Source organism: Miniopterus schreibersii (genome assembly GCF_964146895.1).
Source record: "Miniopterus schreibersii genome assembly, chromosome: 15".
Classification (NCBI taxonomy): Eukaryota; Metazoa; Chordata; class Mammalia; order Chiroptera; family Miniopteridae; genus Miniopterus; species Miniopterus schreibersii.
In genome coordinates, this window is record NC_138115.1 from 23737194 (window position 1) to 23752302 (window position 15109).

Here is a 15109-nt window from a genome sequence, read left to right on the forward strand (position 1 = left end):
GATGGTTAAGTCCTAGCCCTCAGGACCTGTGAATGTGACCTTATTTGGAAACAGGGCCTCTGCAGATGTAATCAAGTTAGAATGGGGCTACACTGGAATTAGGGTGGGCCCTAAACCCAATGACTGGTGTCCTTACAAGATGGCCCTGTGACAGAGACAGAGATTCCCATAAGCCCTGTGGTTTCCACTGCACAATTATGAATAGTGTAGGAATTTTTAGAAATGCATTTGTCATGTTATAGCAGGAGAGCTGACTGTATTTTAGTAGCCCAAGGTCCTGTCTGCTCCCAAAGGACCTCACTGTGACATGACACACTGCTATTCTCCACACTCTCTGTTCCAGCCAGGGTGGGCTCATCATTTCAGTTGTAAAGAAGAGCCTGCAAATGGACTGCCTGAAGGCAAAAACCAGCTACTGGATAACTATTATTTGACTTCCCAAAGTTTAAAGTTTTCAAAAACTGGTTGCCAACATCTAAAAATAGAGTATTTCCCATAAAAATCAGATCTACAGTTTTCCTGACAAACTGGAAGCTCTGGCCATCCCAGGCCCAACTTCCCCCACGGCATTGGCTGGCTGGGTGTAGCTGCCTCTAGATCTTTAGATGGGGCACAGGCTCTCTTGTTCGTCTCAATCCCTACCTTGGCCACCTGGTCCCGTAAACACCTGAGTTTGTGATTCTGAGATAGGGCTTTGCAGCTAGAGCCATAGATGAAATGCTTGCTCTATTGCTTCCCAATTGTGTCCGTGTGGAGCAGTTATATGAGCCTTCTGAGCCTCTGTTTACATATCTATAAAAAAGGATTACTAGGAAAGTGAAATGATATGATGTGTGTGAAAGTACTTGGTATACTGCCCGGAACATAATAGGACCTTGATAAAAGTATTTCCTCCCTCTAAGCTCTCACATACTTCCTCTCCTCACTTGGGAAGTCTTGCCTTAACCTTTTCAGTTCATCAAGTCTCTCTCTCCCTGTGGAAAAATCAAGATTTTCTACTGCAGCTCACTCACTCCTTTCATTCCTCAACTACTTACAGGGGTCTACTCAGTGCCAGGCGCTTTGCCAGATTACAGGCATTATGGAGATAGCTACTGCTATCATGAAGCTTTTAGTTTAAGTGGAAAAGACTAGCAAAATATATATACATATAAGTAAACAGATCAACTATATAATAACTTCAGTTTATGATACATATTATGGGAGAAAAGATTAGGTTGGGGTAAGATGGAATAGCACAGGCACTTAACTTTAGAAAGAGAGGTCAGGAAAGGGCCTCTGTGAGGAAGTGGCATTTAAAACAAGATTCAAGGCTGAGAAGAAGGCAGGCAGATAAAGATATAGGGGAAAGTGTTCCAAGTAACAGGAAATATTCTGGCATATAAAAAGCCCTAAGAGGAAGGAACTCTTAGAACTGATCTTAGGCCCATAGACAATGAAGAGCAACCCAAGGAGCCCAGAGAAGGATATGGGCTGGCCCTGCTGGGAGTTTGGATTTCAAAGTACAATGAGAGCTATTCAAGGGGGTTTTCCTTTCTAAAACCAGGTCTTCAACTTTCTTATACTATTTTATATCTATCTTATACAATTTATACACACACATACACACACATACCACACACATACATGTGTATATAAGTGTATGTAAATATATATAAAAATTTTCAGATCATTACAGGTTAGGGTATATTAGAGCATAACAAAGGATAATAGTAAAGATGATTAAAAGAAAGGGAAATCTTTAAAAATATTTTTGACCTATGCAAAAAGGTAAATGAATTTTTTTACTTAAATATGGATTTTAACTCATACGAATAGTGTTGCTCATAGGCAATGATCAAACAAATAACTTCTCCATTTAGCACCCTACAAAGTTTAGCTGGATAAATAATTTGACATAACTTTCTGCTCTGAATAACAAAGAAGAGTGTTTTCTAAAAACATTCAGGATTTTAAGTAAGAGAATGATGGGAAATGCTTTACATTTTAAGCAAATCTTCCTGGATGTTGGATAAAAAATAAAACAAAAAAAGTAGAAGCTGAGGAATTGCTGGGATGCCACTGGAGTGAGAGCTGAAGGTGGTGGCTGTGGTTCTGAAGAGTAGAGATACATGCTTGAGGGAGAAGTGACAACATATGCAGGTGGGTGGAAATGTGAAGATAGGAGAATTAAGAGTCAGGAATGACTCAGGTTTCCAGCCTGAGCAATAGGGTGGTGGAGAAGCAAGGGTTGGAAGTAATTCAGAAGTCTGGTTTTGGCTTGCCAAGTATGAGATGTCCAAGTAGATATATGAAGTAAAATACCAGAGAGATGAGTTTGGAGTTCAAAGTAAACTTCCAATTTCAGCTTCAATGTGTAAAGAGCAGGGAAGTCATCACTCCAGCCTTATAACACAAAAAGGCTAAACAAACTGAAAATCAATGACTTTCCTTGGGCTCATTAGAGAGTTGAGTGTGCAAACCAAACTCCATCCTGAAATCTGGAGAGAGGTGAATTCACAAAGTCTGAGATCTGCTTACCTGGAGCAGAAGCCAAGCTGGAAGGACACTCAAATGGTAATTAGCATGGACTAGCATGGGAGTGAGAAACTCCCAGGGTCACAGCCTTAGCTCCAGGAAACCCACTGGTTCTCATATGAAAAGATGAGAAAGATCCCCCGGGGTTCTGGCAGGGGAAGGGGAAGAGTAATTTTTGTAAAATAAACTCAAGAGTGTTCTCTACAACCAAGGCCTGTTCCCAAAGGGAAAAGACTTTACCAGTCTTCTCCCACCTGGGGAACTCCAGGCCCCTCTAGCCTCGAAGACTCATGGGGAAGGGGGGCATAGGGATAATTAAGAAACACTTATAAAGGTCACAGCCCAATGACACAGGACCACTAAAAAAACAGACTTCATCATAAGATTATAGAATGCTTCCTTTCTCACCACACCAACAGGGCTCTAGTACAACAGGGGGTTAGAGCTGGAAGAGCTTCAAGACAGAGACTCTCTGAGGAGAGATATCTAAGGGAAGCCCTAAGTCAAAAGGGGAGACAAAAACAAAGACACTATAGAGGAATTTGAAGCCTCAGGGACCTACAATACAGCAAACTTTTAAACACAGCTCAACCCCTAGCCAGATTAACAGAAATTCTCATACTAGAGGCTTTATTTACCTCAGTTCCTATTACCCAAAACAGCCGATACTGTAAAGCCTTCAACAAAAAATTTACAAGCCACGCCAAAATACAAGAAAAACGTAATCTGAAGAGACAAAACAAGCATCAGAACCAGACTCAGATATGACACAGATGTTGGAATTATGAGGCAAGGAATTTAAGATAATCATGTTTAACATGTTAAGGTTTCTAAAGGAAAAACGTCGACAACACACAAGAATAGATGATAAATGTAAGCAGAGGTGGAAATTCTCAGAAAGTAGAAAATGCTAGAAATAAAAAGTACTATAAGAGAAATATAGAATGCCTTGAGACGCTTCATTCTCCCTGAGGGAAGAGACTTCTCCTCCCTCTTCCTTTCCTTTTAGAACTTCTTGCTCTGTCCTTTTCATAGATAAGTAAATCTTCATAATGGTTAGATAAGCCTCTTGTCAGTCTTGCAACTCAGAAATGTTTTCTGAAGGACTTGGGAGCCATCTTTTTAAAATGCAAACTTCAAGAGAGATAACTCCCTTACCTCCCAGGCCTGTGGGAGAGAAAGAGCCTAACTAAGTGGGCACCTCGCTCCCATTTGCAAACTACCACCTGTCATAAAAATGTAAGAAGTTTGTCTCCAGTCCTCCTGAATTAAGTGAAGGTAAAATAAAAATCGTATTTTTCTTACTCTTAATTGATCTAAAAATAGTTATTTAAATTAATAGTACCAATGTACTGGGTAATTATAGCATGTGGATAAGTGAAATGAATGACAGCAATGTCACAAAGAACAGGAAGGAGGAGGAAGGAATTAGGAATCCTGTTATAAGGTACCTGCATTATATGTGAAACAGAACAGTGTTATTTGAAGGTGGCTTTAGATTAGTTAAAAAGGTAAAGTATATTTGATACACAACAGAAGAAATAAAAGAGCTCATATAAATTGCTCAATCAAAACTAGAGAAGGCAGGAAAAGAAGCCTCTAGCAACAAACAGAAAACAGTTACACACATGGTTGATATTAATCCAAGTATATCCAAAATCACTTTAAGTGTGAATAGTCTGCACATACCAATTAAAAGACAGAGACTGTCATTTGGATAAAAAAAGAAGACCCAACTATAAATTATTTATGGGAAATCCTAGACATAGATTAAAAGTAAGGGGATAAAGAAAGATACCATGCTAATCAAAAGACAGCTGGAGTAACAATATTAGTTTAAAGACAAAGCAGATTTCAGAACAAGAAAAATATCAGGAATGAAGAGGGGCATTACATGATGATGGGTCAATTCCCCCAAAAGACATAATAACCCTAAATGTGTATGCATGCACCTAACAACAGAGCTTCAAACTATGTGAGGCAAAAACCAATAGAACTGCCAAGGAGAAACAGAGAAATCACCTATTATAGTTGATGTCATCACTTCTCTCTCAGTAATTAATAGAACAAGCAGGCAGAAAATATGGATACAGTTGACCTGAATAGCATTATCAATGAACTTGATATAATTGACATTTATAAAATAATCCACCTAACAAAAGCAGAATACATATTCTTCCCAAGCTTGCATGTAATATTCACTAAGATCATGTTTTGGGCCATAAAATACACCTTTTAAAAAAAGCAATAATAGAAAGATAGCTAAAAAATCCCCATATATTTAGAAATTAAACAACACACTTCTGAATAATAAGTCTCTGAATAATAGGTCAAAGAAAAAGTCTCAAGAGGGAGAGAGAGAGAAACATCAATGTGAAAGAGAACCGCATGCACCACACCTTCACCAGGATCAAGCCCACAACCAGGGCATGTGTCCTGACCGGGAATTGAACCAGGACCTTTCGGTATATGGGACAACACTCAACCAACTGGGCCAGCTCCTATGGCTCTTCTTAATCCCCCATCTCCTTCCATAGTTTCCACCGAAGATGCTGTATCCAAAAAAACCAATCTCTCTCAAACTCAGTCACAAGGCTGCCTTCCCCACTCTGAGAACTGCCACTCACCCTTCTCACTTGGCCCGAAAGCCCTCTTACAGCCATTACGATAACATGATACTGACGAACACAAGTCTATATTTGAGCTCACCTTCCACTGGCCTGCATAACTAGATATTGGTCTTGTGTTGACTGCCACACCTTAATCATTACCATCATTATTAAAATCAGTAATATAAATTCTGGAATGGGAAAATATAGCTATAAAGGACTTAACTAGGACAACTATGACATTTTAGCATATGGACTATGGATTAGATGGCATGTTTCAATATTAAATTTCCTGATTTTGATAACTGTACTGTGATTATATAAGAGAATGTCATTGTTCTTATAAGTACTGAAATATCCAGAGCAATGAGGCATGATGTCTCTAATTCTCAAATGATTCAGAAAATATATACACACACACACACTCAGAATGTCACAGAAAACAACTGGTGACTTTGGAAAAAGGGTATAATGGATTTCCATGTACTATTTTCCGTAAGTTTAAAATTACATAAAATTAAAAAATTATAACTGAGTTACTAACATCTATTGATGTTTGCTTTCTATAGGATTAAATAAATCATCTCATTTAATCCTTTTAAAATTCTATAAAATAGGCACTATTTTTATTGCTATTTTACAGCTATATATACAGGTTATGAAAACTTTCCCCAGAGTCACATAGCTGAGTGGAGACAAGATTTCACCCTAAGTCTGTTCCAGAGTCAAAGCTCCTAAATGTTGCCTAGCCTGTCAACCTTATTGTATAATCTTTTCCTCCCAACCTTAACAAAGAAGCTATTATTTGGGTTCCAACCACTGTTACCCACTAAAACATCATAGCACTCATTCTCTTCCCAGGCCTCAGGACATGAGAGAATTCATCCCTAAAGTCAGGACTAGTAATAAAAACTTCATCAAAGCCGTCGTCAGCACCAACATCAAGAACCTAGAAATCATCCTATAACCTTAATTTTCCTTTAAAAAAACCAAACCTTGAAGTGCAGTCAGTTCAGTTGCACTTAGGTATGTCCAAATTTTTGGACAATTCACAATAAAAATATTTTCAATTATATTTATTATACATAAAACTCATGCTTAACAGGTTAGCTTCCCTAGAGAGACTGAAAGCTCAATGCTAAGAATCTAATCTACAAGACCTTGCTGTGTTCCAGCCAGGACAGCAATGTCACCATGGGCAAGCACCAGACAATGGGAATAGTCTCACAGTATAGAATGGGATGCTAGAATGGCCCTTAGAAAAACATAAAGATTCTACTTATACCAACAGTGGAAATGTATATTCTTGAAATATACATTAGCTACTGACAGTCTCTTGGGGGAACTGTCTATGTTCTTATCTGTCATCAGGTGGATCTGAGACCATGATGTAATAACTGCCATGGTTAAATGCAAAATTGGCTCTTTCCCAGTCAGGAGAATTATGTAGTCAGGATCCTAACACCTACTACATAAAACTATAAAGGACTCATTTTGAAGTCACAATCAGCAAATAAGAACAAGTAAAAGAGAAACAATAATTTAGCTATATAAAGTTCCTAATTCTGGTAAACAGTAAAACATTAATGTCAGGCCATTACTTCTAAATTTCCAAACACTCAGATATGTGTTTCCTAGTTGATATAAAATTAAAATAATGACAAGTATATGGACTCTTATATTTATGATAAAATATACAATATGGACATAATGGGAATATAATTTTTAACTTACTCAATTTTACTTATTAGAACTCTTCTATGGTTAAGTTTATAACAGTCCATAAAATCACTTCTAGGAGTGAGCAAACACTATAGAAATATCTAGTTACTCTATCATATCGTTCACTTGTACTGAGCTTGAAATTAACTGTAAATGAAAGCAATCCTTTTATGCGTATTCACTCAAATACCTGTCCACCCTGGTATACTCTCAAACTCATGTAACTAATTTTTTTTCTGCCATTCATCTCCGTTCATGTTTTTTTGGTTCAGCCTTTTGATTCAACTTGAGATAACTATGAATCTTTAACATAAGTATGTTGATCCTACTTTCGATACTTACACCTTCTCTCTGTTCAGTGGGCCAGAGACAGCTGAGTTCAGAGCCCTGGGGAAGACTAAACTTCCCATAAGTGAATATCGATTAGTTACTAACAAAAATACTGGTAATAATAATTATTATATACAGATAATTAGTACATACTAAACATTAATATGTGCCAGGCACTGTTCTAAGCACTGTACAAGCAATATACCATTGATTCCTTACAATAACCTTATGAGGTAAGTATCTATGTACATTTTCTAAATGAAACAAGTGAGGCATTGAAAAGTTAATTTTCCAGGGTAAAAAGAGCTATAAAGTGGGGCACTGGATTTGACTTCAAGTGGGGGGCCCATACTTTTAACCGCTAGGACATACTACCTCTCAATTTGGATGTACATTAAGTAATAAAATGAAACTTTACTCCAATAGCTGGAAATAATAGTGTAGACTTTTACATTAAAAGTTAATTCAATAGCCTTGGCCAGGTAACTTGGTTGGTTGGAGCATCGCCCATACCCCAAAAGGTTGCGGGTTCAATTCCTGGTCAGGGCACATACCTAGGTTGTCAGTTCGATCCCTGGTTGGGTCACATATGGGAGGAAACTGATCGATGTTTCTCTCTCTCTCCCCCCCTCCCTTCCTCTCTTTCTAAAATCAATAAAAAACATATCCTTGAGAATTTTTTTAAAAAATTAATTCAATAAATGTAAACTTCTATTTTTTAATGAATAAATAAAGTTATATTGTACTTGAGGCCCAAGACACAACTCCTTAGTGAAACCTTTAGGCAGGTGGCTAGAACCAAGTGGGACTGGTACAGGTACCTGAATGCGCTGAGGTGAGGCTACTGCAGAGTCGGTGGAGATTATCTGGATGCGTGGGGAGGGGCTGGTCATCCCTGGAGATTCTGGCCGAGAAGTCTGCGTACGTGGTACCTGTGGGCAAAAAGTGGGCTGGATCATAAGGGAGCTCAGAAAGATGCCCAGTAGTGGCCTAAGGACCATGCTTTTCGCTTTCACAGCGGCTTTGAGTGATAAACTAGTGTAGTTCTAGAGTATGGATCCAGGATGACAAAGGAATCAATGAGATACTGATATAGGATGGCACAAAGAAAATACAATAATAAAATAGCTGTTTCTAATGTTGTAAATGCAAGAAAGAAAGAAAAAACCACAAAGGAATTTTCAGGTCTGCTCTGCAAACTTCAATAGAATAAAAAGCTACCAAGATAACTTTTTAGAGATGATCTTTGCATTTATTCAATGTCTCCAAAGCCAGCTATAAAATATTCCTTTAGATGACAGTTTCCAGAAGGAATGCTCTAACAACACTGTAGAAGACGGCAAACAGAACCAGCATTACACTGAAAACTACTGGGATTAGTACCTGTGAAAGAGTCCTGGCAACCTCCCAGCCTCACTGGGATGGGGCTGGGAAAAGCCCATCAGTAATAAAAGGGTCTGAAATTTAGTAAATACCCACCAAAGCAAGGTTCAAGATTCTGAGGGGTCACCTGGGCGCCTGAAGTGAGCAGATATTTTTCCTTGAATAAAAGTATATCATGAACCAATGCTTTAAAAACTCTTCCTGGCCCCCTCAACCCCCTCCCCTCTGAGATATGTCAACCTGTTCTATGCATATCTGTTCTATGCATCCATGCATCTGGACCTATTTTGTTCATCTGTTTACTTTATTCATTATATTACACATAAAAGTGAGATCATATGATACTTGTCTTTCTCTGCCTGGCTTATTTTGCTTAGCATAAAAATCTCCAGGATCATTCATGCTGTCCAAAGGGTAAGAGCTCTTTCTTTTTAACAGCCGTATAGTATTCCATTGTGCAAATGTACCACAGCTTTTTTATGCACTCATCTACTGATGGGCACACCTGGACTGTTTCCAGCTCTTAGCTATTGTAAATAGTGCTGCTATGAACACAGGGGTGCATACATCCTTTCTGATTACTGTTTTGAGATTCTTAGGATATATTCTCAGAACTGGGATCGCTGGGTCAAATGATAGTTCCATTTTTAATTTTTTGAGGAAACTCCATACTGTTTTCCACAGTGGCTGCATCAGTCTGTATACCTAACAACAGTGTACTAGGGTTCCCTTTTCTCCACATCCATAGCACTTGTTGCTTATTGATTATTGTAGTTTTAATTTGCATCTCTGATGATTAGTGATGTTGAGCATTTTTCATATGTCTCTTGGCCATCTGTATGTCCTCTGTGGAGAAGTGTCTATTTAGGTTCCTTGTCCATTTTTTAATTGGATTGTTTGCCTGCTGCTGTTGAGCAGTATGAGTTCTTTATATACAGGGTGGGGCAAAAGTAGGTTTACAGTTGTTCCTATGGAAAGTAATACAATAATTAATAAGTAATAATACAAGAATAGACTGTTTTGCATACTCACAACTGTAAACCTACTTTTGCCACACCCTGTATTTTGGAAATTAATCCATCAGATGCATCATTGGCAAAGATGTTCTCCCATACAGTGGGTTCCCTTTTCATTTTGTTGATGGTTTCCTTATTGGGCGGAAGCTTTTTAAGTTTGATGTAGTCCCATTAATTTTTTTCCTTTGTTTCTCTTGCCCTAGGAGGTGTGTTGGCGAAAATACTGCTACTTGAGATGTCTGAGATTTTACTGCCTATGTTTTCTTCTAGGATTTTTATGGCTCCGTGACTTGAATTTAAGTCTTTTATCCATTTTGAGTTTATTGTGTGTGGTGTGTAAATTGGTGGTCTAGTTTCATTTTTTGCATGTACCTGTCCAAGTTTACCAACACCACTTATTGAAGAGACTATCTTTATTGTACGCTTGGTCGAATTCTGGGGTCTCTGTTCTGTTCCATTGGTCTATATGCCTGTACACCTGTGCCAGTACCAGACTGTTTTGATTACAATGGCTTTGTAGTATAGTTTGGTATCTGGTATTGTGATCCCTCTTTGTTCTTCTTTCTCAAGATTGCTGAGGCCATCTGGGGTACTTTTTGGTTCCATATAAATTTTTGGAATATTTGTTCTAGATCTGTGAAATATGTTGTTATTATAATAGGGATTGTGTTGAACCTGTAGATTGCTTTGGGTAGTGTGGACATTTTAATGATGTTAATTCTTCCAATCATGAACACAGTAAATGCTTCCACTTGTTTGTATCTTCCTCTATTTCTTTTTCAGTGTTCTATAGCTTTCTGAGTACAGGTCTTTTACCTCCTTGGTTAAGTTTAATCCTAGGCATCTTATTTTTTTGTTTCTGCAATGGTAAATGGGATTGTTTTTTTTTTTTAATTTCACTTTCTGGGAGTTCATAATTGGTGTATAAAAATGTTATTGATTTCTGGATGTTAATTTTGTATCCTGCTACCCTGCTAAATTCATTTATTAAATCTAGCAGTTTTTTGGAGGAGTCTTTAGGGTTTTCTATGCACAACATCATGTCACCTGCGAATAATAACAGTTTTACTTCTTCCTTTTCAATCTGTAACTAGGACTTCCAGTACTATGTTGAGTAAGAGTGGTAAAAGCAGACATCCCAGTCTTGTTCCTGATCTTAAGGGAAACACTTTTAGTTTTTGCCCACTGAGTATGATGTTGGCTGTAGGTTTGTTATATATAGGCTTTATTATGTTGAGGCATGATCCTTCTACTCCCACTTTGCTGAGAGTCTTTATCATAAATGGGTGATGGATTTTGTCAAATACTTTTTCTGCGATTGCTGATATGACCATGTGATCTTTACCCTACATTTTACTTATGCGATATATCACATTTACTGATTTGTGAATACTGTACGAGCCTTGCATCCTGGAATAAATTCCATTTGGTCATGCTGTATGATCTTTTTAACGTACTGTTGAATCCAATTTACTAATATTTTGTTGAGAATTTAAGCATCTATGTTCATCAGGGATATTGGCCTACTATTTTCTTTCCTTGTAGTGTCTTTATCTGGTTTTGGAATTAGGATAATGCTGGCCTTGTAAAAAGAGCTTGGAAGTCTTCCCTTCTCTTGAATTTTTTGGAATAGTTTGAAGAGGACAGTTGTTAATTCTTCCCTAAAGGCTTGGTAAAATTCTCCTGTGCAGCCATCTGGTCCAGACTTTTGTTTGCTGGGAGTTTTTGTTGTTGTTGTTTTTTTTAAATTACTGCTTCAATTTCATTAGTTACTATTGGCCTATTCAGGTTTTCTGATTCTTCCTGGTTGAGTTCTGGGAGATTGTATGTTTCCAGGAATTTGTCCATTTCACCCAGGTTGTCCATTTTATTAGCATATAGTTGTTCATAGTATTTTCTTACAATCCTTTGTATTTCTGTGATGTCAGTTGTTACTTCACCTCTTTCATTTCTGATTTGGGTCCTCTCTGTTTCTTGATGAGTCTGGCTAAAGGTTCATCAATCTTGTTTATCTTTAAAAAGAACCAGTCTTTGTTTCATTGATCTTTTGTATTGTTTTTTAGTCTCTATGTCATTTATTTCCATTCTGATCTTTATTATTCTTTCCTTCTACATACTCTGGGCTTTTCTTGTTCTCTTTCTAAGATTTTAAGTTGTAGGATTAGAGTGTTTATTTGAGCTTTTTCTTGTTTCCTTAGGTAGACCTGTAACGCTATAAACTTCCCTCTCAAGACTGCTTTCAGTGTCCCATAGATTTGGGGTTGTTGTGTGTTCATTTTCATTTGTTTCCAGAAAGTTTTTTATTTCTTCTTTGACCTCATTTGTAACCCACTCATTGTTTAATAACATGCTATTTAGCCTCCATATGTTTGAATGGTTTTGACTGTTTTTATTGTAGTTGATTTCTAGTTTCATGCCACTGTGATCCAAGAAGATGCCTGATGTAATTTCAATCTTTTTGAATTTGTTAAGACTTATTTTATGTCCTAACGTGGTCTATTTTTGAGAACATTCCATGAGCACTTGAGAAAAATGTATATTCTTGTGCTGAATATCAATTAAATCCATCTGATCTAGTGTGTCATTTAAGATCTCTGTTTCTTTGTTGACTTTTGTCTGGAAGATCTATCCAGTGATGTCAGTGGGGTGTTAAAGTCCGCTTCTATGACTGTATTGCTTTCATTCTCTCCCTTAAAGTCCACCAAGAGTTTTTTTTATTTTTAATATATTTATGTGCGCCTATATTGGGTGCATATATGTTTATAAGGGCTATATTTTCTTGTTGGATCAATCCCTTTAGTATTATGTAGGTACCTTTGTCTCTGATTATAGCCTTTGTTTTGAAGTCTATTTTGTCAGATGTGAGTATTGCTACTCCAACTTTTTTTTCGTTTCTATTTGCGTGGAATATTTTTTCCATCCCTTCACTTTCAGTCTGTGTGGATATTTGTTCTGAGGCAGGTCTCTTCTAGACAGCATATATATGGGTCATATTTTCTCATCTATTCAGCTATCCTATGTCTTTTGACTGGAGCATTTAATCCATTTACATTTAAGGTTATTGATAGGTAACTTATTTACTGTCTTTCCCCCTTTATACCTATGTTCCTCTCTCTCTATTTCTTCTTCTTCTTAAAGCAGTCCATCGAACATTTCTTACAATGCTGGTTTGATGGTAAAGTACTCCTTTAGGGTTTTTTTTGGTCTTTATTTCACCTTCAATTTTAAATAATAGCCTTGCTGGATAGAGTAGTCTTGGATTCAGGTCCTTGCTTTTCATTACTTTGAATTCGTCAAACCTTGGTTCTCGAATGTCTCCCATCTTGAACAATTTGCTTCTCAACCTGACAACCCTTTCATCCTGATACCTGTACGATCAGTCACACGTCTCTCAGGCGACAAAGTAAAGAATGGTCGATTATGAGTCAGTTTACCACTAAACCTCATGTTGTTAACATCTTAGGAAATTGTGCTGTGAGTATTTTTGTGTTTTTTGCTTTTGTTGCTGCTTATTATTAAATACAGTAAGTCACCATTTTTTTTACTGTACATTTCATATTCTTTTTGTTAAATTTTCACTTACATTTCATGTCCTTTTTGTTTTAAAGATTAAATAGTACATTAGATATATACTGCAGTAAGAAAGGTTAAAATAGAAAATCATTTGGGGGTCTGGAATGGATTAATTCAATTTACATTATTTCTAATGGGAAAAAGTGATTCAATTTTTAAAAAGCCTTCTGGAATGAATTAAGTTTGAGAACCAAGATTCTACTGTACTTCATGGCAATCCCTTCTGGCCTGAAGTGTATCTGTTAAGAAATCAGCTGACACTCTAATGGGAAATGCCTTGTAAGTAACTTTCTATTTCTCTCTTATTGCCTTTAACTTTTGTCATCTTAATTATAATGTGTCTTGGTATAGGTCTCTTTGTGTTCATCTTGATTGGGACTCTGTGCTTTCCAAACTTGTGACTTTTTCCTTCACCAGGTTAAGGAAGTTTTTTCTCGTTATTTCTTTAAACAGGTTCTCCATTCCTTGCTCACTTTCTTCTCCTTCTGGTACCCATTTGATGCAAATGTTGCATTTGATGTCCCAAAGTTCCCTTAAACTTCCCTCCTGCTTTTTAATTTTTTCTTCTTGCTGCTCTAATTGTGTATTTTTTCTACCTTGTCTTCCAAGTCACTGATCTGATCCTCTGCTTCATTCAAACTACTTTTAATTTCCTCCAGTGTATGTATATATATATATATATATATTTTAAAGCCTCACCCAAGGATATTTTTTCCATTGCTTTTCATATAGAGTGGAAGGGAGAGAGAGAAACATCGATGTGAGACATATGGATTGGTTGCCTCTCACACATGCCTTCACTGGGGCTGGGGATTGAGCCTGCAACCAAGGTATGTGCCCTTGACCAGAACTGAACCCAAGACCCTTCAGTCCATGGGCTGATGCTCTAACCACTGAGCAAAAACAGCTATGGCACCTCCAGTGTACTCTTGATGTCAGAGATGCTATTTTTCATTTCCGATTGGTTCTTGTTCATGATTTCTATTTCCTTTTACATGCTACTGTTGCTCCCACTAAGTTCCTTGAGCAGCCTTATAACCTTTCTTTCTGGAACTCTCAGGGTCCATACAAAGCTCACGGGTACCTGGCAGCAGAGTCACCTTTTCTTTCATTTGGGGGTTGTTTCTTTGTCTCCCCATTTTAGCGGTCTCTTTGTGTTTGTTTCTATGTATCAGAGAGAACTGCTATGCCTTCCAGTCTTTGTGGGGTGGTATTATGTAGTAAATGTCCTGTAGGACCCAGTGGTGCAGTCTCCTTGACCTCCTGAGCTGGATGCTCTAGGAATATCCTTTGTGTGGAATATGTGGGTCCTCCTGTTTTAATTGGGTCTTGATTGCTGTTGGCATGGTCATGTGTGGGACCAACCCTCAGGCTGGATGACTGTGAGGCTCAACTCTGACCTCACTGTGCAAGTTACTGTACAGGTGTGGACTCAAGTGGCTTCTATAGTCCTTGGTTAAAAGTTTCCTCCTTCGTATAGTCTCCAGTTAGTATTTCAGGGTGACTGTTCCCCAATTTAATTGTAATTTCCAGTTTGGTTCTGGGAAGCATTGCAAGCAAGATCCCTCTACCCTGCTGCCGTCTTCCTGGAGTTCCTTTTTATCTAGACTCAACACTGCTGTGGTGTTTTTAAGATGTCTGTGCCATCCTTCTGAATTCAAAGGGGTGAAGAAGAGTCACCGCCATGAGGAAATTCAGACTCACTCCCTCTGAGCGTCAGAGCAGGGGCAACAGCTTGAAAGGCACCAGAGACAAACGGGGAGGGACTCTCAGGGTCCATACAAAGCTCACGGGTACCTGGCAGCAGAGTCACCTTGTTGTCCCTCCCCTGGCCCCTGCACTCAGACTCATTCCCCATCGAAGATCTGTTATCTGCTCACCCCAAAACAGGGGTGGTAGATGCAGTTCAAGTGTCTCATCAAAGCTTCATGAGGAGGATTGGGGCGGGGGCAAGCTGGC

General features: G+C 38.0%; 1 protein-coding gene across 3 annotated transcripts in view; it reads right to left on the minus strand.

Moving 5' to 3' along the window:
- The window catches only part of NR2C2 (nuclear receptor subfamily 2 group C member 2), a 75467-nt gene that overhangs the window by 28279 nt on the left and 32079 nt on the right, over positions 1-15109 (minus strand). For all 3 annotated transcript variants that reach the window (XR_014000396.1, XM_081160052.1, XM_081160051.1), the window contains one exon: positions 8000-8110. Coding sequence is in view for 2 of the 3 variants with exons in the window: in XM_081160051.1 (XP_081016177.1) it covers positions 8000-8110 (111 nt within the window). In the remaining variant the exon portion in view is untranslated. The remainder of the gene's footprint in view (positions 1-7999; positions 8111-15109) is intronic.